Source organism: Stegostoma tigrinum, chromosome 2, assembly GCF_030684315.1.
Source record: "Stegostoma tigrinum isolate sSteTig4 chromosome 2, sSteTig4.hap1, whole genome shotgun sequence".
NCBI lineage: Eukaryota > Metazoa > Chordata > Chondrichthyes > Orectolobiformes > Stegostomatidae > Stegostoma > Stegostoma tigrinum.
Genome location: NC_081355.1, coordinates 90690661 through 90717764, shown reverse-complemented (window position 1 = coordinate 90717764; position 27104 = coordinate 90690661). Strand labels below are relative to the sequence as shown.

General features: G+C 38.2%; 1 protein-coding gene across 4 annotated transcripts in view; it reads left to right on the top strand.

Annotated features, from left to right (window-relative positions):
* galnt1 (UDP-N-acetyl-alpha-D-galactosamine:polypeptide N-acetylgalactosaminyltransferase 1) overlaps positions 1 to 27104 on the top strand; it is a 119036-nt gene that overhangs the window by 77564 nt on the left and 14368 nt on the right. For all 4 annotated transcript variants that reach the window (XM_048558321.2, XM_048558312.2, XM_048558304.2 and 1 more), the window contains exons 4-8: positions 3532 to 3698; positions 15619 to 15826; positions 22606 to 22776; positions 25436 to 25553; positions 26665 to 26845. In XM_048558321.2, coding sequence (XP_048414278.1) covers positions 3532 to 3698; positions 15619 to 15826; positions 22606 to 22776; positions 25436 to 25553; positions 26665 to 26845 — 845 coding nt within the window. The remainder of the gene's footprint in view (positions 1 to 3531; positions 3699 to 15618; positions 15827 to 22605; positions 22777 to 25435; positions 25554 to 26664; positions 26846 to 27104) is intronic.

Here is a 27104-nt window from a genome sequence, read left to right as displayed (position 1 = left end):
CAGTTCAAGAAGGCAGCTGACCACCACACCTCCAGAGCAAATGGTCCAGTCAGAAACCCCAAAGTCCCATGCATTTTTTACAAGATTAATATTACAAATCAGTCAAGGAAATGAACAGTAATTTTGCTGAAATAAAAGAAAATTACTGCAATTGCTGAAAATCTGAAATGAGTTCTGAAGAAGTCTCATTGACCTGAAATGTATAACTTGGTTTCTAGAACATGGGAACCAGGAGCAGGAATAGACCCTTCACACCTTGACCCTGCTGTGCAATTTAATATGAGCACAGCTGATCATCTCTCCACCTCAGCTCCTCTTTCCTGCCCATTCCCCTTAACCTTTTTAACACATGGCTAATCAAAAACTAGATAACAAAGTGTGGAGCTGGATGAACACAGCAGGCCAAGCAGCATCTCAGCACAAAAGCTGACATATCGGGCCTAGACCCTTCATCAGAGACCCTCTCTCTGATAAAGGGTCTAGGCTCAAAATGTCAGCTTTTGTGCTCCTGAGATGCTGCTTGGCCTGCTGTGTTCATCCAGCTTCACACTTTATCGTGGATTCTACAGCATCTGCAGTTCCCATTATCACTAATCAAAAACTGTCTTCTCCACAAATTTATTCAGACTTCCACTGCACTGTTAGTGAATTCCACAGATTCATAACCCTTTGGAGAAGTAATTCTTCCTTATCTCTATTTTAAATTTGCCTCTTCGTAGCCTAAAACTATAATTTTATTTTTGGTATAGATTGCCCCACAATGGATAATACCTACCCCAAATCTAATTTAACATCTTGTATGCCTCTATTAGTACTCCTCTCATTCTTCTAAATTTAGAGTACAGGCCTAAACTGCTCAATTGCTCCCTTTTATCTCTGGAATTAATCTAGTAAGCCTTCTCTGAACTGCCTCCAATGCAAATCCATCCTTCCTCAAGGGAACCAAAACTGTGCACAGTACTCCAGATGTGGTCTCACCAATGCCTTGTAATGTTGCAATTACACTTCCCTACTTTTATGCTCTATTCCTTTAAAAAGAAATATCAAAATTCCATTTGCCGTCCTGCTGTACCAGCATACTAACTTTGTGATTCGTGCACAAGAGCATCCGGATCCTTCCATGCTATTTTGAAGTTTCCTCTATTTAAGATAAGTTGCCTTTTTATTCCTCTGAAAATGGATAACTTAACACTTATTCACATTGAACTTCATCTGGCAAATTTTGGTTTGTGTGGACATCAAACTGAATATGGATTCACTCCTAACTTTTGATTTACTCATTGCAACTTTCCCACCTTTTCTAGTGTCATCAGAGAGCGTGATTACTTTAGTCTATTGTTATCCATACATCCAGCTCATTAATATAGATTGAACAGTTGGGGCCTGAAAGCCAAAACCAGTGGTAGCCCATTGGTTACAGCTTGCCAACCAGAAAAAGATCACTTAATCCTGATTCTCGGCTTTCTGTTAGTTAACGAATCCTCTCTCCAAGCTAATATATTAGCCTTAAGCTAGCGTCCTGTCTTTTTGTATATAAACTTTGTGCATTGCCTTTTATCAAACACTTCCTGGAGGTCCAGGTTTGCTAAATTTGCAGGATCGCTATAATCCACATTGCTTGTTATATCTACAAAAAGCTCGTTGATGATTTACCCTTCATAAAACCATGTTGATGGATTGTGTTTTGAGTTTTCTCGTCAGAGATGCTGTCCATCTGCTCAGCTTCTGAAGTGCTTTAAATTTATTTTACTAACTCTCCTGATCCTCATTAATGGAATGCTTTAAGAATTATGTGCAAATATTTACCAGAAACAAGAAAAATGGATGTTGTAATATATTAACATGATAAAATTCAACTAGTCACTTAAACTAATTCAAGTAATTCTAATGTAATATACTGTTGGTTTCTTTAAATTGATCTAATGGACTTTTTATGCTATTTGGAGAAATGAATTGTGAATATAGTTTATGCTTTTTTGACAGCTTTCTTTGGCTTTGGTTACTTCCTGTTTTATTTCACAGGCTACATTTACTTTGAAAACTAATTTTTTTTAACCTGTATCAGCATGATGTTAATTGGGGCCATCATAAACCTTGTGTAAAACAAGTCTTGTATTTGCATTTACCAATTGTTGTATACTGCTGCTTTATAATAGATGTTGCAATTTTACGATATAATAAAATGTGAGGCTGGATGAACACAGCAGGCCAAGCAGCATCTCAGGAGCACAAAAGCTGATGTTTCGGGCCTAGACCCTTCATCAGAGAGGGGGATGGGGAGAGGGAACTGGAATAAATAGAGAGAGAGGGGGAGGCGGACCGAAGATGGAGAGTCCCTGAGGTTGGTCCAGAGGGAGGAGGGTAACTTCTTCAGGTTAGGCATCCCTGGAAGAGGCTTTGCAGTGAGGTTAAAATAGTATCTGAGCTAATGGGAACTGCAGATGCTGGAGAATTCCAAGATAATAAAATAAACTGTGAAGCCTCTTCCAGGGATGCCTAACCTGAAGAAGTTACCCTCCTCCCTCCGGACCAACCTCATGGACTCTCCATCTTCGGTCCGCCTCCCCCTCTCTCCCTATTTATTCAAGTTCCCTCTCCCCATCCCCCTCTCTGATGAAGGGTCTAGGCTCGATACGTCAGCTTTTGTGCTCCTGAGATGCTGCTTGGCCTGCTGTGTTCATCCAGCCTCACATTTTATTATCTTGGAATTCTCCAGCATCTGCAGTTCCCATTATCTCTGATTGCAATTTTACAGCCATGTTATAATTTGCAAAAGTGGAGTGATCATGGATGACACCTAATCCAGAACAAAAGATGTGAAATGCAAGGTTAAACAAACAGTTGTGGAGTACAACTTGATTTAACTTGACTGGGGAGAAAACTTAAACTTGATGACGTGAATTTGGTATAGTCTACAGTTAGGTTAATTGTTTGCTGAATAAACCTGCTTGGGCATACTCTAATTTCTCATGCTTCATATACAATTAAGATTATATAATCTATTACTCAACTCCAAAAACAAGTTATTCAAATTTTGAAATATTTCAATGGTGTGATAAGGTGGATCTGTGCATGAGTTAGGTACTATTTTCTTACACAGTGATTGAAATTTTGCATCTTTATTTTTGTAAGTATGATGACAATCCATGTTCTAGCAGATATTTTTTTGAATTTAGGCCAGATGTATTTATCTTAACATTTCAGTTATTGACAGTACAATATATTCTCAAACACACTTCTGAATTGTGATGCAGATAGGTACTACTTTTCAAGTAGAAATGTTGCTGTACTGGCATATATCTAGCCTGCTTGTCCTCGCTTTTGTATTTGTTCAACAAATTGTGCAGTGTAATTTGCAGTCAAAATAATTTGAACACATTTTGTGCAATTGAAACTGGACATGCATGTTCATTTTTGCTTATTAGACATTTGTATCATTTAGTTATCTTGTCGGAAGTTACCCAGCAAGTGTTTACATAAGAGTATAAAAATATTTTTTCTCATTACTCTGTATCCTTCTGTTTTCTTTAGATGTAAAACAAAAGTGTATCCTGATGGTCTGCCAAAGACAAGTGTGGTGATAGTTTTTCATAATGAAGCATGGAGCACCCTTTTACGCACTGTGCATAGTGTGATAAACCGATCACCACGACATCTATTAGAGGAGATTATCCTGGTGGATGACGCCAGTGAGAGAGGTATGACAAAACTTTCCAAACACCAGTAGTTGTCAAAGGTTCCTAAAAAAAAAATCAGTGAAACGTTTGTAAAGAAAGTGAAGAAACAAGATATATTCAGTGTCGAGATTCCATTTAGTAGAGTGAGCATTTAAATTAACAAATGCTTCAGTTGAAATAAAATGTCTTAATTGAAGAAAGGAAATTTTATTTCACATGACAGCAGTTCACCAACAATATTTGGTTTGAGGCTACATTTCACTTTTATTTTCCTATTACAAAAGCTTAGTCAACTGTCCCTCCAATACATTGTGTACTTGTGTATATCTTACGTACTTATGTATCCCACTAGTGTGTTGAAACATTGTAGCAAACAGATGAGGAGCATGGCACTGCAAGTAAGCAAGATAATATACAGCAGCCTTAACTATAATTTTCTACTACACCTTTCATGTGGCTTACCGGCTGTACTAATGGTCACATGGAATGTGGCAAGTTTGAATAGCATGCACTATGCTAATCACTTGAAAGTTGATCATTTATTTTTCTTGTGCTATTTTAGTCCTTGTAACATACCGCCATATTGGGTAATACACATTTTATAAAGTTTCTGATAATAGCCTAACTGAATTGGAAATCCAAATCCTTTCTTGTCACTTCTCATTATTCTAAACACTAACAAATTAAAGCCTAACCTGTGCAATCATTCTTGACAAGTCAATCTTGTCATTCCTGGGAATCAGCCTAGTGAATCACTATTGGACAGGCTTTGATGCCATTTAATCTATTGTTTTAATATGAGACCGAAATTCTATTCAGCACTCAAGGTGTGACCTCTCAAACACCCTGTACAATTGTGATAAGAGTTTTCTATTTTTAAACTCCAACCCCCTACCAATCAAGGCCAAAATTCCATGAGCTGCCATAAGTACTTTGCTGCACCTACATGCTAACCTTCTGTATTTCATGCACAAGGACACCCAAAATCCTGTGTGCTACTTATTTTTGTCTTGCAGCAACCTTAGATATCTTATGTTCTGTCCCAATCAAAGTGGTGTCCTTCCTCATCTGTATGTAAGGATACGAGTGATAGTGGGTCATGTCGTATTGTGGCTAGTTGATGTTCATGTATCCTGGTGGCTAGCTTTCTGCCTGTTTGTCCAATGTAGTGTTCGTCACAGTTCTTGCAAGTTTTTTTTATAATACCTTGCAAGAACTGTGAAAAACACTACATTGGACAAACAGGCAGAAAGCTAGCCACCAGGATACATGAATATCAACTAGCCACAATACGACATGACCCACCATCACTAGTATCCTTACATACAGATGAAGAAGGACACCACTTTGATTGGGACAACACATCCATCCTAGGACAAGCCAAACAGAGACACACACGTGAATTCCTAGAAGCATGGCATTCCAACCAGAACTCCATCAACAAACACATTGATTTGGAGCCCATCTACCACCCTCTGAGAAAAAGAACACAAAATGACATCACCAATGCAGGAAATGACATAACCAACCCAAGGAAACCTAAACAGATAAATAGAAAGCGGGACATAACACCAGCGCTTCATCGGAGGTTCACTGATGATGTTACCTAGAATGGTGACGAAACGTCTGAAAACTAACCTTCCAGCTCAGTGAACAAACTCACATCCAGATTGTTTATTAATCTTAGCTCGTTGCAAATTAATAAATCTCTAGCCGGTTTGTGGGTAGCTTCTGCAGCATTCTGCTCTTAAAAATTTCTGCTTGAGAAATTTGTCTTCCATTTCACCTTTGCCTACCTGACCTGTCCGATCAATATGCAGATTAAAATCACCCATGATACTTTTTGTGCTCTCCTTACATGCCTCCACTATTACCTGATTTAAACTTCCTTCTACAGTAAGACAACTCTTCAGGGACCTGTGGATAATCCCCACCTGTGACTTCCTTCATGTCATTCCTTTATCCCACCCAGACCTGTTCAACATCCTCTGTTGCAACTAAATCAGTAGTCACCACTGTACCGAATAACTTTTAATAACAAAGCTATCCCACCTCCTCTTATCCATATGTCGTTAAGTAGCTATGTGGATCACAGCAACTGGATCCTTCTCCCTTCCTCTCTCCTCAAAAGAAGCGTCCTGAACCTTGTAGCTAGGTAGGCAAAATGACCTTTGGGATTCTTGTCTTTGCAGAGAACAGTATCTATTCCCCGATAATGCTATCCCTTTTCCTGCTACATTTTCCTTTTTGTCCTTCAACTCAAATGATGCTGTGCACCATGGTAGTATGGTCAGCTCACTCATCCTTCTTGCTGTCTGTGCGATTGTCCACATTGTGAACAAGAAACTCTTATCTGTGGATAAAAAGACTGGCTGAGGCTCCTGCAAAGCTAAATTCTGGATTCCCATATTTGCCTCCCTCTCAACCATGCCCTCCTGTTGCTGATCATGGACGAAATTTTATGTAATTAATCTGAACATTGAGATTGCCTCCTGAAACAGTGTCTTACATACCTATTAGTTTTCTTGACCCCCCAACGGATTTCGAAATTCTAGTTTACTATGATCACTCTTCCCTCGATGTTATCCCACAATATGAAATCCAGAACAGCCTGCTCTCTGGTTGGTTCCCCAACAGTACTAAGTTGTTCTGTTAATCTTGTTTTTCCTTTTGAACGTGTGGCTTACCCTTTGAAATAATCTGCTTTTTAAACATTTAAAGGGATATCAGAAAAATAAGTGACTGAAGGAGTACAAGTTACTAATAAATCAGGCAGATCTACCATTTTATGTCAGTAACAAACTGGCACAAAATGCCAACATTTTGTAACTATGAAAAAAAAGAAATCGACAGAAATCAAGCAGTGATCTTTCAGACGTCATAACTTTTTTTGTCTATATATCCCCAAACATGCTTTTACATTTTTTGTGTAGGAAGAAGACAAAATTAACAATCACTTTCTGAAGCATGCAGTCTTACTGAAACATTTAAAATTCTGAGTGGAGGCTTGACAGGGTGGATACCAAAAGCATGCTTCTGATGACCTTCCAAGATGCATGCATCTCTATAATTTTTTTGTTCATCTGACTTTCATAGCTCCACCATTGTACCTTCACGTTCCTAGGTCCCAAGCTCTGGAATACCCATCCTATTCTTCCCTGCTTTTCCCTGTAGGAAATTATTGTACTTCTGACTAACTTGATCCAACATCTCCCTTTCATGGCTCAGTATGGTATTTTCTTTTGTAATGCTCCTGTGAAACATTTTGGGATATTACATCACGTTAAGAAAAGGTCCTGTACAGTACATTTCATTGTTGAAATGTCCAATGACTCCAGTGGCATTACGTAAAAGATACAGGGATTGAGAGGAGTGTGCAGCAAATCAGCATCACTGAGAAATGGACAGCAAGGAGGAGGAGGAGCCCATACATCTGAACCAGCATGAGACACAACAGAGACATCAGCTTCAGAAAGTACTGGAGAGTGCTGTCAGTAGCTGCTCAAAGAATAGCAGAGAACAGGTCTGCAAATTCATAAAGTGAAGTGAGGACTTTGTTAGAAGGGCTACAATAGTGGGAGATAAAAACTGGTGCTAGCTGGAGCACCACTTTCAATTTATTTCTTCCCCTAAAATCCGGTATAACATCAGGAAAGAACAGATTGATGATTGGAGGGTAATTCTTGGGTCTTTTGATTGGTCAAAAGATTTAAAAACTGGGGACACTTTTGAAGACGAATACAGTTAAGAAATTCACCTTTAAAACATTTAAAATCCAAATTAATTGATAGAATTGAATAGAGACAGCTAAGCAGGCAATATGTTGCAGCTGTGGAATATAGACCTCGTGAATGATAGTACGATCCACAATGACCACAGCTGCAGCAAGTTTTGGCTGCTCAAGAACATTTGGCTCAGAGTTGATGAGTTGGCATCTGAGCTCTGGACACTTACACATGTCCTCCATTGTGGTGTGTACCATCCTAATAAAAAACAAATAATCCGCAGGTTTAGAAGAAGATTGGGTGGGGGGGGGGGGAAGGTGGAGATAAAGCACTGAACAAAGTATTGGGATTGAAGGTAGACAAGTTCCCAGGGCCCAGTAGCCAATGTCATAGGTTCTGGAAGGAAGTGGCAACAGAGATAGTGGATCTACTGATTATAGTATTCCAAAATTCCCTGGAGGCAGTCACGGTTCCGTTAGATTGAAAGTGTTAATATAATGAGTTTAATCAAAAAGAGAAAGAGGGCATTACTTAGGAAATTATAGACCAGCTGGTTTAATATGTCACTTTAAAATTGTTAGGAAGTAATATTATAAAATTTTAAGGAAGTAATAACAGCACATTTAGAAATTTTTAAAAGACAATTCATCAGTCAGCATGGTTTTAAGATGCAAATTTGCTAGTGTCTACAAAGATCTAACAAATTAAGTGGATCATGGGGATCCTGTAGATCCAGAAGGCATTTGACAAGGTGCTCCATAAAGATTAATACATAAGGTAAGATCATGTGCTTAATAGCTTGAAAAGAGGATTGGCTAACCAACAGAAAGTGGAGCATCAAGATAAATAGCTCTTTTTCTGGTTGGCAAGATGCAACTAATGGTGTGCCACAAGATTTGGTGCTATGACGCCAATTATTTACAATCGCGATAAATGAATTGGATGCACAGATAGAAGGTACAATAGCCAGATTTTCAGATGACACCTAGAATAGGTGGGAAAGTAAGATACAATAAAGAAATAAGAAATTTACAAATGCATATAGACAGGTCAGGTGAATAGGCCAAATTTTGGCAGATGGAGTTTAACGAGTGGATAAATGTGAGGTTATCCAATTTGGTTAGCAGAATAGAAAGGCAACTTCTCTAAAGTAGAAAAACTTCAGAGTAAATTGGTGCAGAGAAAACTGAGTGTCCTCTTGCGTGAATCACAGAAAACTAGTGTGCATGTCCAGCAGGTGATATGGAAAGAAAATTGAATTTTGGCATTTATTGCTATAGGAATGGAGTATAAAAGTAAGAAAGTATTGCGGCATCTTTGTGGCCATATCTGGAGTATTGCAAATCGTTTTGGCCCCTTAATTGAGGAGGGATGTGGTTGTATTGGAGGCAATTCACATTTTACTAATTGATTAAGTAGGTTTTATGAAATGAGATTGAGCAATTTAGGCCTATACTGTCTGGAATTTAGAAGGATGACAGGAGCTCTAATTGATGTCAAAGAGGTTGACATGGTAGATGTAGAAAGGATACTTCCACTTGGGGGGCAATCTAGAATGAGAGGTCATACTTTCAGGATTAAGGATAACGCGTTTAAATCCAGAGGTGAAGAGAAGTTACTGCTCTCAAAGGGTTGTGAATGTGAGGGATTCACTACCCCAGCGTGCTGTGAATGCTGGGACACTGAGTAAATTTAAGGAGGAGACAGGCAGATTTTTAATTAGTAATGGGTTGAAGGGTTATGGAGAGCAGACAGGAAAGTGGAGTTGAGGCTGAGAAGTCATCAACCACGATCATGTTAAATGGCAGAGCAAGCTCGTGGGGTTGAATTGCAGCCTCCTGCTCTTAGTTCTAATGTTCTCTCTGTGCTCTCGCTCGCTGTATGCGGGAGAAAGGCCAGAAACAAAAGTGCTTTAAAGAAAAAGGATGTATTCAATCAAATATTGAATCAAAGGAGAACCATCAACCTTCAGACAACATTACGTCATCAGCGCTTAAAAACAAAATCAAAAAAAATTATTTAACCCTTCCTTTGAAATCTAGACTCGTGATATTTAACCTGTTTTTTTTTCAATCCGTTATAGGAGGCAAAACATCTATCTTGATCATGAATGAGTGGATCGATATTTTGAGATTTTTGAAGGAGTATTATTTTTGTCACAGTAGTACCCTGTCTTTTGTTAACAATGTGTGTTACAGTAGTTTTTGCTACTACTTAAATCTGGTGCAAATTACTTTTTGTCCTGAAATGCAGTCAATCAAGTGTATTGGTTATTTTAGAGATCTAATTAGGATATTTTACAGTTTGAGACGGCTTGTGAAACAGCGAGACATGATTATTTATTCACTCTTCCTAGTTCATTACATTGTGGTTAAGGGGGAAGAATTGCATTATTTGGTAGACAAAAACAAAATGTCGTAGAAAACACTAAGTGTTTGAATGGTGAGCATTTAGAATTTTAATCTGTTGTGCCCTGTTGGTGCTATTGGCTATCAAGAAATAGATTTCCTTAAGACATGGACTTAGTGGTACCACTGACCTTTCTCTCTGCCAGTAAGACTGTAAACTTAATGTACATTACACTGGCTATAGTAAATGTACCAATGTAGCAACATTGAAATTTGTAGCACAGAAGGAAATCAGTCTGCCTGTCTGCTAGCTGAAAAAGACCTATCATGATTGATACTTCTTTCTGGATCTTGGTTTGTAACTTTGCATATGCACTTGTAGGTGTAAATTACAAGTATGTTTTAAATCAAATGATTGTTTCTAATTTCACCCATTTCGGCAATGTCTTCAATGCCACCAATCCTCCTACCAATTTCTTTAAACCTATGCATCCTAGTTATTCATATCTCCGCTAAGGACAATAGGTCTTTCCTGTCTACTCCAACTTGGCCCCTCACATTGTATACTCTCAACTAAATTGCCCCTCAGCCTCCTCTGTTCAAAAGGAAACCACTCCAGCTATTCAGTCGACCAGTTTAGAGAACCTTCGCTATGCTGAATACAAAAGAAGGATATCTTTCATTAAAATTGGAGTCCAAATTCCGCTCGATATTCCAAAATGCTGAAAATTTGTTGCAAAACTTCATTATTGGAAGGGGATTTTAGTACGGTAATAAAAGCCAATCTGCCATTTGCTGTTTTTTTTTTTGCTTTTTGTACAAATATCTCTGTATTGCTTTTTGTACAAATATCTCCGAACGTCAGCACTTAGGCAACAGTAGGAGTGGTGTATAGCAACATACCAACTATATGTACGCACACACGCATACGCTCACACACACAGACAGACAGTTATCCAGGGACGTTGGGAGTAGCATCAGACGTCCACAATCATTTTCTTTCAACAATTAGTGGTAAATCAGAGGATTGGGAAAGTTGTTTCTGACGAGGTGGTGGTGAGAAAGCATAAAAGAGTACCAAAAACAATAAGAATTTAAGGCACAAAAGGGATAATGAAAATAAATAACACTAAGAATTGCTAAAGAAAACTGGATAGATTTTGAGGCTAAAGACCAATGAGCCCCCTGCACCTGATGGGATGTATCCTAGGATATTTAAGGGAGTAGCTACTGAGAGAGTGGATGTACCGCTTGTAAACTTCCAGGAATCCTTAAATTCGTAAGTCCCAGAGAATTTGAAAACAGGCAATGTAACAACTTTTTTAAAAAAAAAACCTCCTCTTTGAGGCCAGTTAGCTTAACATTTTCCAAATGAGGAAGTTAAGAGTCTGCTGTTGGGGGGCGTGGTGGGAGGAGGTGGAATTTAGCAATATGTAATATGGTCAAACAGCATTAGTGTAGCTCCACAAAGGGGAAATTGTGCCTGACAAGTAGGTGGTAACTAGTAGGATTGATAAAAAGGAAGCAGTGGACTTCAAACATATTTGGATTTTCAGCAGGTGTTTGATAAGGCACTTTATATGAGGCTGCATAATAAGAGTTCATGGTGCTGACAGGATGTTTTTTCTTTGTGGGAGAGACTAGAACCAGGGGATGTTGGTTTAAAAATTGAAGATCTCCCATTTAGGAGATTAGAAGAGGTTTCTTTTTTGAGGTTCATTAGTCTGTGGAATTCCCATTAAGTATGTTCAAGGCTGAGCTAAATTTTAGATCAACAAAGGAGTAGTAAAAAGGCTATCGGTGATAGACTGGAAAATGAAATTGAGACCACAATCAGGTCAGCCATGATCTTTTCAAATGACAGAGCAGGGTTTGGCTTACTGCTTCTAATTTTCATGTTCTGTCTCTCTGACCATAGTACAAATAAGTATCTAGCACAAGGAATGTGACTCTCACCTGGAACAAAGTATCCAGGTAACTTTACTATGACTGTTGCCTTGAACTGAACTAAGAACAGTACAGCACAGGAACAGAGCCTTTCATCCATCACGATTACACCAACACGTGATGACTTTGCAAACAAAAAAAAGTCTTGCTTCTACGGTGTCTGTATCCCTCTGTTCCTTGCCTATTCATATCTATCAAGATGCCTGTTCAAGTTGCTATTCTTTCCATCACCACCTCTGGCAGCACATTCCAGGCACCTACCACTCAGTTTAAAAAAAAGCCTTGCCTCTCTCTTACCCACTTTAAACTTAAATTTATGTTCCCAAGTAATTGACACTTCTACCCTCGGAATAAGACTCTCAACTATACATTCTATCCATGGTCTCATAATTTTGTAAACTTCTATCAGGTTGTCCCTTATCCTGCAATGTTGAAGTGAAAACAAGCTAAGTTTGCCCAATGTCTAATCATAGCTGTTATCCTCCAAACCAGTCAACATCGGCAAAGCATTTTTGCGTCATCTTCAAAACCACCTCATCTTTCTGGTAGCATGATGAACAGAACTACACAACATTCCAAATATGGCCTAACTCAAGTTCGATACAGCTGCAATGTAATTTGTCAATTTAATATTCTGTGCCCTGACAAATGAAGGCAAACATGCCAAATGTGTCTTGGCCACCTTTACCCACTTGTGTTGCCATTCCCAGGGAACTGAACTTGTACACCTAGATCCATCTGTATGTAATGCTGCTATGGGTTCTGCCTTTTACTATATACTTTGGTCCTGAATTAGATCTCCCAAAATGCATCACCTTATTCACCTAGATTAAACTCCATTTGCCATTTCTCCATCTAATTCTCCAGACTGACTATATCTTGCTGTATCCTCTGGCAATCCTCCTCACTAGCCGCAGCATCCCCAACCCTTGTGTCATCAGCTAACTTACTAATCAGACTGTCTACCTTCTCCAAAATATATTACAAACAAGAAGGTTCCTTGCACTGATCAGTGTGGAACACCACTGATCATAGACCTCCAGTCAGAAAACAGCTTTCCACTGCTGAGAGTTAGTATGAACTGCTAATGCTGGAGAATCTGAGATGACAAGGTGTAGAGCTGGATAAACACAGCAGGCCAGGCAGCATCAAAGCAGCAGGAAAGCTGACATTTTGGGTCTGGACCCTTCTTCAGAAAATGGCCCAGATCCAAAACGTCAGCTTTGTTGCTCCTCTGAAGCTGCCTGGCTTGCTGTGTTCATCCAGCTCTACACCTTGTTATCTCAGCCTTCCACTGCTACTCTGTCTTCTCTGACAAAAGTCAGTTCAGTAATTTCACCTTTTGTATCAGCGTGCCATGACAGACCTTGTCAAAGGCTAAAGTCAAGATAGACAAATCCACCACCCTGCCCTCCTTAATCATTTTTGTCACATCCTCAAAAAAATTCAGTCAAGATTGTAAGACATGACTTTCCCAGTTCAAAGCCATGTTGCCAATCGCTAATGAATCCATATTTTTCCAAACGTGAGCTATCCCGAAAGATCATCTCCAGTAATTTCTCTACCAATGATGTGAGGCTCCATGGCCTGTAACTTGCTGGAATATCTCTGTTGCCCTTCATAAATAAAGGAGCAACAGTCGCTACTGTCCAGTCTTCTGGGACTTCTGCTGTGGCTAAAGAGAATACAAAAATTTATTCAAGGCCTCAGTAATTTTCTTACCTGCCCCCCCCTCAGCATTCTGCGATGGATCCCATCGGATCCTGGGGACTTGTCTACCTTGGCGCTTTTCAAAACTCCAAACACCACAATATTTTTTATATTGACAGACCTAGAATATCAACGTACCCTCCCAAGACTCAGCATCCGCCTTCTTTTGTGAATACCAATGCAAAGAACCTCAACCACTTCCTGCTGCTCCATGCAAAAATTTCTTTCCTTGCCCTGGAGTAGACCTTCCCTTCCCCTAGCTGCCACCTTACTGTTGTTATATGTATAAAATGCCTTGAGTTTTGCCTTAATCCTGTTTGTCAAGATATTTCATGGCTCATTTTAGCCTTCCTAATTCCTTGTTTGAATTCTTTCCTGCTATCTTTGTATTCCTTGAGGGCTCTATCTGACTCCAATTTCCTAAACCTATGTATGTCTTTTTTTTGCTTAGTCAAAACATTAACACTGAGCCAAAGTTCCTAGTGTTGCTGATACTTGACCCACAGGTGTCCACCAGCATCAACATGCTACAGCTGTAACACCTCAGGGAGTAAAAGTAGTAGCACCAATGTTTCGTTCCTCATTTAGAAATCTTTCTTTTTTGCATTGAGTCTCACACTCTGCACTCTGTGCTGCCATTCTGAGAGGTAACACAACCTGTCTACCTTTATACAGGACTGTCATCCACATTATGATGCTAAATTTCTTGGCATGGTAATTAATACCAATCATGCAACTGACTTCAATGGATAATTAAGACAGTCGGGCAGTTTCTGCTAAAACTAGGCTTTATGACTGGTTTGCAGTTTAAAAAGTTCAGAATAAAAGTTTAGTCTAAATGAATTCATGCTGAACAGCAAGTTGACATTAAGTGGTGGATGCTGGAAATCTGAAACAGAAACAAATTCCTGGAGAAATCCAGCAGATCTGGTAGCGTCTGTGAAGAGAAAGCAGAGCCAACATTTTGGGTCCAGTAACCCTTCAGAATGTTGACTGTGCTTTCTCGCCACAAATGCTGGCAGACCTGCAGAGTTTCTCCAGCAATTGCTGTTTTCCAGATTTCAGCACTTGCAATTCTTGGTTTAATCAAGTAATAATACCTGGTCAGACAGCATCAGAGGAGCAAGAAAGTCAATGTTTTGGGTCAATACGTACACACATAATCAACTCTCACTGTCCACCCTATCTAATTCTCTGATCGTCTTGAATGTCTCTATTAAATCCCCTCTTAGCCTTCTTCTCTCCAATGAGAACAGACCCAAGTCCCTCAGCCTTTCTTCATAAGGCCTTCACTCCAGACCAGGTAACATCCTGGTAAATCTCCTCTGCACCTTTTCCAATGCTTCCACATCCTTCCTGTAGTGGCGCAACCAGAACTGCATGCAATATTCCAAGTGAGGCCGCACTAGCGTTTTGTAAAGTTGCAGCATGACATCATGGCTCCGGAACTCAATCCCTCTACCATTAAAAGCTGACACACCGTAAGCCTTTTTAACAGCACTATCAACCTGGGTGGCAACTTTCAGGGATCTATGTACACGGACACCAAGATCCCTCTGCACATCCACACTACCAAGAATCTTTCCATTGACCCAGTATTCTGCCTTCCTATTATTCTTCCCAAAGTGAATTGCCTCACATTTATCCGCATTGAACTCCATTTGCCACCTCTCAGCCCAATTCTGCAATTTATCCAAGTTTCCCTGCAACCTGCAACATTCTTCCACACTGTCCACCACTCCAGCGACTTTAGTGTCATCTGCAAACTTACTAACCCATCCATCTATGCCTACGTCCAAGTCATTTATAAAACTGATAAACAGCAGTGATCCCAAAACAGATCCTTGAGGCCCACCACTAGTAACCGGACTCCAGGCTGAGTATTTTTCATCAACCACCACTCGTTGCCGCCTTGCAGAAAGCCAGTTTCTAATCCAAACTGGTAAATCTCCCTCAATCCCATGCCTCTGTATTTTCTCCAGTAGCCTACTATGTGGAACCTTATCAAAAGCTTTACTGAAGTCCATGTACACCACGTCAACTACCCTACCTTCATCCACATGCTTGGTCACAATACCATTGACCATTTAACAATATCATCAGAAATTGTAGTGCTTTATTTATGTACTGCTGTGGAATTGTTAGTTTTAAAGTTATTTTCAAAGGTAACTTTGAATATTTTCAGCTGAAAATAATTGCGTTATTTTCCAGATTTTTTAAACAAGCCGTTAGAGAAATATGTGAAGAAATTGCAAGTACCTATTAAAATTTTACGCATGGAACAACGTTCTGGTCTGATCCGAGCAAGACTGAAAGGAGCAGCGGCTTCTTTAGGACAAGTGATCACATTCTTGGATGCACATTGTGAATGCACTCAAGGCTGGCTAGAACCACTACTAGCAAGGATTAAACTGGACAGGTAAAAATAATTTCTATGAAATCACTATGGTTAGAGTCTCAATTGAGCTTCAAATCTTAATAACACTGAACACGTACACAATAATCAGAAAACAAAGAATGAACTTGCACTGGATATTGAATGAATTATTCTCTGAATGCAATTACTTTGTATGCATCGGGGTCCTATAGATGACAAATTAAATGAATAGCCAACCAGTCTTTTTGTACGCTCTGAAGAGTCATCACTGGGCTCAAAACATTAGCTATGCCTTTTCTCCTCTGCTGCCAGCCCTGCAGCGTTTCTCTAGCAATTTTTGATTTTTTGTTTCAGATCTCCAGACCACAGTTCTTTAGTTTTATTTACCTCGGAGATCAACGTGTGCTCAATCTGCACCTGGAACATTATATATGGCTTTGATCTCCTTATTTAAGGAAGGATAAAATTTCCATAGAGGGAGGGCAACAGAGGTTTACCAGACTAATCATTTTTCTTGATTTTCCAATGACCATTGATTAAAGAGACTGGACCAGCTTTCTCTAGAGTTTCGAAGAATAAGTTGAAACATGAATTCTTATTGTGACCATTTGGGTTCCTGCACAGATTAACAGGTGCATTGTTGACTGCTTTAGTCTATAAAAGTCTTGTATTTAATTTCAGCATCTATTTCTGTTACTGTTGTGTTCAGTGCATATTGTTGCACCTTACATTTTTAAGGTGCTATTAAAAATAAAATTTATAAGAACAAGCTTCAAGGATGTAAAATTACATCTGTCTGTCCAAAATACTCCCTGCAGTTTTTTTCTGATGCCCATTTTATTGAAGCAAATTACAAAGCTGACCACTTCCAAAGTTTTTTAATAATTAAAAGAATTTTTACCTGCAAATTTATTAATTTCACTTAAGTATCCTTCATACTAGCTACTTTATATGTTGCTTAAAGGTTTGGCAAAGATATGTAGCTCGTGTTGTGGGTGAGGTTATTGACTTGCTTGCCAAGCTGGCTTGCTCTTGTTCAGACATTTTATCACCATGCTAGGTGACATCATCAGTGGAGCTTCCGATGAAGCGGTGTTGTTTCTTCTCCACTCGGAATTTATGCTGTCTGGTTCATTATGGTGAGTAATGTCATTTCTGGAAATTCTTAGTATGACCACTTGGTATGGGTGCCTGCACGGCTTAAAGGGTGCATTGTTGACATCGCTTCATCGGAGGCTCTTTTAATGATGTCACCTAGCATGGTGATAAAACATCTGAACGAGAGCAAGCAATTCAACAACTTCCCTTATGTGCTGCTCCCTTAGCTTTGTAGGATATTTGCTATTCCTTGTGTCCCAGATTCCCAGCTTTTAGGGTACTTCTATCATTTATGGCATTTTTTAAAAAAATGCAGTCTCCTGTGATTTATTTACTGATTTATATTAGTTTTAATCTGATTTTTTTGAATTCCTACTTTCTTGGGTTTTATTGCCTTTCCTTTTTGGGGTTCTCACATTGGAACTGTTATGGACTCTGTGTGTTAATACTGGCGAGATCAGATTCCAGAGTTCAACCTGACTTGGTAGACCGTGAGTTTTGTTTTTAGAATTTGTTTGCTGTGGCAGTCAGTCACTGAATGTATTTGTAAGAGGCTGTCTGTGTAATTTCAACAAAAGAACATCAAATTTTATTACATTCGGGGGGGGGGGGGAAGAACGATGTACTATACAAGAACTGTATGAAATTGTCTTCTCACGTATATCATATATATATTCAACCCTATTATCCTCCCAACATCCTTTCAAGAGATACTCCAAAACTCAATGAAGCATTGCCCTGTTTCCACTTTGAAGTTCCTTGTTTAGTTTGCAATACTTGATTTTTTTTCTCGTATATTTCTCAGTTAATATCTCTTCAAGACCCTTGAACTAATACCACCATTCTCATACTCCTTTAACATGTTTTCTTTAAACTCATGCATACAAATAGCTTTTGAAATAAAAACAAACTGCTGGAGAAAGTCGGCCAGTCTAGCAATATCTGTCAAGGAAGAAACAACTTGTTTTCCAAAGAACAGTCGTGTTGTATTCAACATTAACTCTGTTTCTCTCTCTCTGTATTTCTCTAGCACTTTGTTTTTATTTCAGATCTCCAGCATCTACCCTATATTGCTTTAATAAGCTTTTGTTAGGTTTAATTGGTTTAATCTTGATTTAATCTCTTAGGCTCATAGTATAAAAGTACAAATGCAGAGTACAGTAGTATCTCAACTGAATTAAATAGAACAGAATAAATGATCTAACCAATCAAACCTATTTTGTCGTTCAGTGACGTCCTATCTGATCTGTCACCTAAATCCTCTCACCTCATTTATCCATATTGTCCAATAAATGTGGTCAATATAACTTCTGTCAACTTCCAGTTTCAAAGTTAACTATATTTGAGCATCGGTCACCATTTTTGGAAAAAATTGTTCCAAACTTCCATTGCTCATTTCATGTGGAAGTTTTTGCTAGATTCATTCCTGAAGACTGGCTGTAATTTTTGGATCTACCCTAGACCTACTTGCCAGAAGTACAGATTCTAGTGCTGGTAAAATTTATATTCATAACTTAGTCTGCACAGAGGATCCTATTTTAAAATGTTGCTGCTTTTATTAGAATTTGGGATCAAGGAACTCCATTAAGTTAGATGTATTAGATCTGCATGGAACCTGATTCACAAGCCTGTAAAGAGAGCCAATTTCAATCGTTACCACTGGTAGAGAGTGTTTAGGTACAGATTCATTCAGGAACACTAGATTTCATAGAGTCATACAGCATGGAAAAAGACCCTTCGATCTAACCAATCCATGCTAACCGTGATCCCAAACTAAACTAGACCCACCTGCATTTACTTGGCCCATATCTCTCTCTCTCTCTTATTCATACACTTTATCTAAACATCTGTTAAACGTTGTAACTGTATCCGCATCTATGAATTCCTCAACATTCATTCCACACACAAACCACACTCAGTTTAAAAAAAAACAATTCGCCCCTCCTGTCTTTTTAAATCTTTCTCCTCTCATCTTAAAAATATGCCCCTTAGTCTTGAAATCCCCCACTCTAGGTTAAGTAAACTACTGCTCAAGCTGGAAATCTTCAATTAAAAAACACTAATGCCAGAAATACTCAACAAATCAAGCAAATTCTGAAGAGAAATAATGTTAAATATCCAAGTCAATGACTCTTTGTTGGGTCTAAAGAGAGATGTACCAATAATTTGGGCCTCCAGCATTTTTTACCAATGGATGTTTAAAAAATGTGGTGACAAATTCATCACGTTTACCAGAGCAGTATTTACACCGGGAAACATGAGAATTGAAATTTTAAAAACAATGAGTTTAATTTTAACCAAACATTGGCTAAATGCCATTGTCAGGAGATTGCAAAAAAGAGGTTGTCTCTGTAAGCTGTAATGAGTAATCCTGTGCAATTCTCCACCCATCAACTGATTATATATGCACTTTGCCTGTATGGCCTGCCACGCCACTTGAATTGAATTATTCAATTAGCTTTATTGTACTCCAATGAGTTTAGTGAAAAACTTACAAGTCACCACTTACAGCACTACCTTAGGTACATGCTCTTCAGGAAAAAAAATTTGAAAAATAAACAAACAGAAGGTCCAGCATTCCAGATCGAATGACCAAATTAGAAAAGTGAATAAAAAATTCAGAACAACAGTCCTTCTAACCTAGCATCTAGTCTGCAGTCCGTGCCAGGCTTCGCCTTGAGGTTCTCGAGGCCAGGAAACCACTTTGAAGTCACCTTGATGCAGGAAGTCCACACTGAGGCCATGCTTGGCTGAAGGGCCACCATGTCCCTCTGAAAGACTGCCACACTGGGCTGGGAGACTGCCACTCCACGCCAAGAGGACGCCCACTAAGTTCACACTGACGTCTGGAGTCAGAGGCCAGGCGTCCAAGGCTGAGAAGAGGGGAAAAAAAATACAAAAGAGAAGAAAACAAACATGGAGCCAGTGAGCTCCAGTTGAAGCATCTTATTCTGCCAATTTGGTTTTTTTGAGCTTGAGCAAATCATGTGCAAATACCTACCGGTATTCATCCTTGTATGGAATCTGGTTGAGGGCATGCATGTGGTGGCATGGACGTTGAGTGTTGGAAGAAGCAATAGTTTAAGGAACTGAAGACCTTGAAGATATCTATAATCAAGGACTGATCCAAAACATATAGGTGAGATTTCAGAAGAAGTAAGTTTAGTCCAATCATAGTTACGAGGGAAGAGATGTTGCTCTGAAAGTAAGGACTGTGAAAGATACCTGATCAAGCACGGCACATTTTCCTTTGCAGATGCACATGAAAGATGATCAAAACATAGTTGTTCTAAGACATCTTGTCAACCTAGAATTTATGACTGCTGCAAGTAAATTTAAATTTAATGCTGAATGATGACTTTTGGGTTCTGTACAGTTGAAGTTTATTCCAAGGAGCAAAACTGAGGATAAAGATACAATTTTACCTAGTCTCAGGACATACTTTTCATCCCAACGGCCAATGTATTGACCCTTTATTGTACTGTCTCCAATGCAAAGTGTAGGTTTCTTCAGTTAGAGACCAAACTATTCCATGTGCAATTATACAATCATCGCAAGATTTCTTATTTCTATTGCTCCAATCTTGATTGTCTTCCTAATTGCTGGCTATACCTGAGATTATTTTTGTAAGGCCTAGTGTGAATATGCTGAAATCCCTCTAAATTGCAACGTTATCAGTTTTCATGCCTTCTGAAAAATAATCTGTTCTTTTTTATTTTCACTGCCAAAGTTCCTAACTCCATGCTGCTTCACGTTACAGTACATCTGCCACCTTGTTGCTCACTCAAACACCTGTTTGTACCTCTTTGCACTGAATGTATTTGTAAGAGGCTACCAGTGTAATTTCAACAAAAGAGCATCAAAGTTTATGACAGCAAGATGGGAAAAAATTGATCTATACACTATAAAAGAACTGTGTGAATTTGTCTTTGTCACAGATATCAAAAATGTACATTCAACCCTATGGCCTCCTCACAGCTTGCGCACACAGCCAACTGTCATCAGGCTTGAATACCTTTGTCATTTTGTCTGAATAATTGACATTAATTGTAAAAAGCTAAGGCCTCAGTACTAATCCTTGCAATACCCTACTAGTAGCAACCTGCTGTATTTTGAAAATGACCCAATTTCGACTTGATTTTTGTTTCCATTAGTTATACTATCCATGAAAATTATGCTCAACTTGGTAGGTTCTTGACTACCAGCCTCCTACTTAAGGTAATAACATTTATAGGAGTCATTAATAGTTTTTACCTTCCTTCATTAATATTAGATAGACTTTTGATTCTTTACATAGGACCTACTCAAGCTAATAATGTACTATGTTGAACTGCATTTGGTTGTAACATATTATTCAATAAACAAGCTGTCTACAAAATATCTGAACTTTCTTCCGTAGGCACCCAGTTATGTAATGCTTTTATCCAATAACCGAGGCTTTCTTTCACAAATCCTTTGCCAAACTCTTAAGTGAGGAGAAATAAGGGTTGTTTTCACATTAATATATTTTAATATTATATTATTTTATCCATTTTTGTTATAACAATAGAAATTTGAAAATATGATTGTACACTGTCTGACTCCAGCAGCCAATGATTGATAGACCAACAGCATAGGCTGGTTCTCAAAATAACATTCCCACATGTTAAATTTAGAATTCAGGTAACTAGCAATTTATCTATTAGCAGAAAGATTTATTTAATAGTCTGGGAACCCAAATTGGATGAAGTGGAATGGTTTTATTATCTGGAGAAACTTTTAAAACTAATATAGTAAACCAGTTCATTTCCTGGAAATCAATAAAAAGGAAATTCAAAAATATGGTGTGCCTTGCCTTTGCTATCTGAAGCCCATTTTTGTATTCACACAGGTTGGATTGTCAAACCTCTTGCCCCTGTGAAACCTTAATCTGATTGGTACACAAGTTAATCCACCTTCAATATTGTAATTGTAATAGCTACAGCATCCCTCACTGTCATGAAAAAAGCTTTAGAGCAGCTTCTCATCATGTCTAGGAAAATTGGTGAAAACCAAAGAAATCCTTCTGTCATTCAAATCATGGTTTGTTCTATTAATTATCAGTTGGTATGTAAGGTAATAATGACATTCCATGTTTTCCTAAAAGGTTTTTATGCATCTTTGGTTCCTGTACAACTATCATATAAGGATTGTATGCTTCATTGTTTTCTTTCCCCTATGTTGTAATTATTTCTAATGTGCCCTCTGTTTTCTCTTAAGTCCGTAATACTTGACTCATTTTCCTCATTCATCTCTTAGAACCTAATTTTTAAGCTGCTGTTCAGCAGGCCAGTCCATTCTTCCTGAAGGGTGATACTCTCATCATGGTACACTAAATGGAGTGTAACTTCCAAACCTTTGCGTTATCCATTTGATAGTGATGCCATATTTAGTTGATAGTAAGAAATAATTTTTTTGTACTTGTCTGGTAATGGACTGCTCATAGTTTCTGCTTCTTCATGCAATGTATTAACAACAACTTGTTGGTAATACTAGAAATGAATGTGTTTGCAAAAATGAAATACAAAAAATGCTAAATGCTTAAGGGAATGTGAAATAACCCCCAATATATTGATCCTTTCCCGGAAAACAGAAATTTAACTTTTGGACTTCTTTCCACTATAACATTTCAATGCTGTATACCAATGAAGTATATTCATTTTATTCTATTTTGTGCCTCCTTAAACCTGTTTCTGTTCCATCAGGAGTACTGTGGTGTGCCCAATAATTGATGTGATTAGCGATGACACATTTGAGTACATGGCAGGGTCAGATATGACCTATGGTGGATTTAATTGGAAATTGAACTTCCGCTGGTATCCTGTACCTCAGCGAGAGATGGATAGGAGGAAAGGAGACAGAACTATTCCGGTTAGGTGAGTAGGCAAGTCATGGGGAGCTTACAAAAACTACCAGTATGCCAATGTGTAGACAACATGATCTTGTGTCAAACAAAGCCTAGGAACTTTAGAAAAAAAACAGTTACTTTTGCTGTTCATGTTTTGAGTCAATCAAGTTGAAAACATGATTTAAAACATCTGTTGTGTATGCTTATTTGCATGTGCTCTTCGAAAAGGAATGTTGGGAAGAAGTTTAGACCAGTTGAAATAAAGGTACCAAGTTTAATAAGTTGGGCAAAAGCTATTAAGCGGTCATTTTACCATTTGCAATACCCATGCAATCAATGATGTTTCACAGTAACTTAGTTGAAGTTAGGCTTTAAGGATTTCCAGTATTAAGTGCTCTCCTTGGACAGAATAGGGGAGGCAATCAGATAGACATTTTTAAAATTCTAAGCAGGAATAGACTAGGTGGGGACCGCCTCAGCCTGCTTGTAAAAGGAACAAGAGCTGGGGGTGGGGGGGCCATAGTTTTAAAGTGATCTATAAAAGAAACAAGAATAAAGTGAGGAAATAAATTTTTACTCGCTTAGCTAGGAGGTGTGGTGGAGACAGGCACAATCAAGGCATTCAAGAGAGCATTGGATGATTAGTTGAATAAAAATAATGTGCACATATGGGACTAAAGCAGGAGATTGGCACCAGGTACTGATGCTTGTTTAACAAGCTAGTGCAGACACTGCCAGTCTCCTGCACTATAACACTTCTGTGATTCTGATTAAAATGCTGTCTATTCACGTACAAGAATGAAGATTAAAACTCTTTACGCTTCACCTATTAGAAGGAATTATAACTGTTCAACTAAAAATGATTTGCAAGGGAAATTTAAAACCTTAACAAAATTTCAACCTGATAAGGTAAGCATTCTGATAATATGCCTAAATACAGTTACTTAAATGTTATGAATATATTGAACACTTGTAGCATATTGACTGTTATCTAATTTAAATTGTTAGAATGGCTGTGGTATAATTGTATTGAAATATAAATTATCACTGAAAGGGATTATCAGTTAAATGGGACTATTTCTTTATTAAGGCTTCTAAATAAAAATTGCATAAGGCCATGTTTGTTAGTTTCAAACTTAATGTATTAGTTTAATCAACAGCAAGAAAACATTTTTTTTTAAAAAGAGCACATTTTTTTCCACTGATACATTTTCTGTTTTCGTTTTCTCCATTCAAAGTGTTGCTCCTTGCCCAGGTACAGTTCTTTTGGCAATGGGTGTATTTTGATACCATATCCAATCAACTCTTATTGTGGAGTAAGCTTCGGTGGTGAACCATAAGTGGTAATTTACTCAGACATCACAGTATGTTTGATCCTAATGTTCTTGCCATGCACATCTGCAGTTTTGGCATTGTTACTGGATAACAAATACTATTGGCCATTGGCAAGTAGTGAAGAATGTCACACAGAAGATGACCTATGGCATCACTGGCTGTGAGGCAGTCTTCCGCATAATCTTCCCCGGCTTGGTGAGACCCAGATGGTCACAAGATAAACTTGCTGGTTCATCAGTACAGCCATAGAATATTTTCTGATTATTTGGCAGAAATCTTAAATGCAGGTGATTGCAAATTGCATTAAACTGCAAGCTCTACCATGAAAGTATACATCAAAGTTTAATTAAACTACTTCGGATAGATTGAGAATAACAACATAAAGATGTTAGTAAACTAAATGTAAAAGGTAAGAAAGCTGTACTTGTATATTTTACAAACAAGATGTCTGATCTGAGTAGCCTTGCAGCCTATGACAGTTTGTTTGGAATCATGCTATGATTCTAATTCTCCAATGCATTAAATATTTGAAGGCTATAAATTGTTTACAATAGACTTGTTGGCAGAAAAGTGTTGGCCGCCCAAAAAGAGAAGTTAGTTTAAATTTATTTCATGTCGAAAGATGCAAGTGATTTTGGAAAAAATGTATTATTTCCAATAAGTGTTTTGGGGGAGGGGGAGAAGATTCCTATATTTTAAAAAAGAGTTTGTGTCTTGTGGCAGATTAGAAGTGCTGTTAGAGAGTTTGGGGTCCAGTTGCATGGCTTAAAGCCTAAAAACAGTTTTCCCCATCTCAGATCACAATTTAAGCCCCATCATGTCTGACTTTAATAGAGGTATAAACATGTAAAATTGACACCTACCAAAAATATAAGTTAATTACTTAGCTATGATAACAAAGCACCAGACTTCAATGTCATTCTACTTTATAGCTTTCCCTTCAGTTGGTCACAAACTTAGCAGGTGCTTCATGGCAAGGACGTGGTAGATTCAGGTGATCAGTGTTGTTATACTCTCCTCCTAATCAAGGTTGGAAGCCTGAGAAGCTTCTGCTGTCATGCACTCTCCCACCAACCCATGACTTCTCTCTGAGTGTCACTCCCACCATGAGGTCTCGAATACGTTTTTTTATCTAAACTCTAAAAATGGGTCCTGTCATGTGGTCTTGCAGGCTTTGCTGTCCATCTCCCTTCCACAGCTGGGAGCCCAGTGTGCTGTGATTGTAAAACCCAATGCGTCTGTGTAGGAATCCTATTTTCTGGATTCCACATGACCTTCTGACCTTATTTGTTTCTCGAAGCCAGGTTTTAAAAAGTTCATTGACTTTAGCAACTTTAACATTTTGTCTTTAGAACTCCCACCATGGCAGGAGGACTGTTCTCAATAGACAGAGATTACTTTGAATTAATAGGAACTTATGATGCAGGCATGGATATATGGGGAGGAGAAAACCTGGAAATTTCTTTCAGAGTAAGTAAAATATAGCTTTTTTAAAAAAAACAGATAAATCTTATTCACTATTTCTTTACTGTTGACATTTTAAAGGGTTTATCTGTTTTTGGCTTCTTAAAGATCATATTTTTTTTCAGTGGTACTAATCCTTGATTGTCAATACTGGCTCAGTCATGGTGTTCAGAATCAATAGGTTGTGGATACAAACCCCACTCCAATAATACATGCATAATCCACACTGTCATTTCAGTACAGTACACTTCACAATCAGAAACACCATCTTTTTGCTGATCAGATATTTATCCAAAGACCCATTTGTCTTCTCAGATGTATGTAAACTGCTCCATTTCACTATTCACAAAGAGCAGTAAATTCTCTTGTGCTTCTGCTGAAAGTTTATTCTTCAAATGATATTACAAAGATAATCTGGTCATTTATTTATTTATAGTTTGAAATAATTGGCTGCTGTATTTCCTAACATTACAGCAACGACTACCCTCAAGTTTTTCATTGCCTGTAAAGCATACTTGGAGATCATGCAGCTGTAAGAAATGCTATAATAAATGCAAATTCTGTTTCTCTCCCTTGATCATGCACACTCTCAGCATTCTCTCTCTCTCTCTCTCTCTGTCTCTCTCTCTCTCTCTCTCTCTCTCTCTCTCTCCCTCTCTCCCATCCCCCCCCCCACCCCCACACCAAAATCTTTATGTTGTTAACTTACCTTCATTATTAACTTTGAGTCTTCGGCTTTCTTTAAGGACCTAGATCTCGTTCTTTTGATTTTTTGAGTTTAAAAGATCAGATAGAAAAATTGCTGCACTTTCAGTGAGATCCTTTTGGCAGGCTTCTTAAAGCATGTTTGAATAATACATTCACAAATAGTTCTATTTGGGTTACTAGTATGCAAGAATGGCCTTGAACATACATGATGTGTAGACATCAACTTTGTGTAGTTCATTAAAAGTTAATGGTGTAAGAGTCTAGTGATGTGTTTTTTTTCCCATCTTGGGCAATCCTGTATTAGAATAGTAACTGTATTTCAAAAAGTACCTATTTATGATAAGACGTGGGAGATGCCCCATGAGTATGGAAGGTAGTTTTTTAATGAAGAAAACCTTCTTTCTTTTAGATCTGGCAGTGTGGTGGTACTTTGGAAATAGTTACTTGCTCACATGTCGGCCATGTATTCCGTAAGGCTACTCCTTACACTTTCCCCGGAGGTACTGGGCAGATAATAAATAAAAATAATAGGCGGCTTGCAGAGGTCTGGATGGATGACTTCAAAAATTTCTTTTACATTATATCACCTGGTAAGTATTGTCAACTAAGTACAGAAGGTAAAAGTAAATAAAATTCATACCATGTATATGTACATGTCTTTAATTCACAACAGAATAGTTTGCTAAGTGAACATTATAAAACTAAATTGCTAAAAGATATTTAAAGAAAAAAAATTCATTGTTGTTGTACTCTCCTCCTAATCAAGGTTGGAAGCCTTCTAATTCCCATGTAATGCATTTCAATATTGATTGGTTTCCATTTTTGAGGGTTTCTTGGATTTTAGTGCTT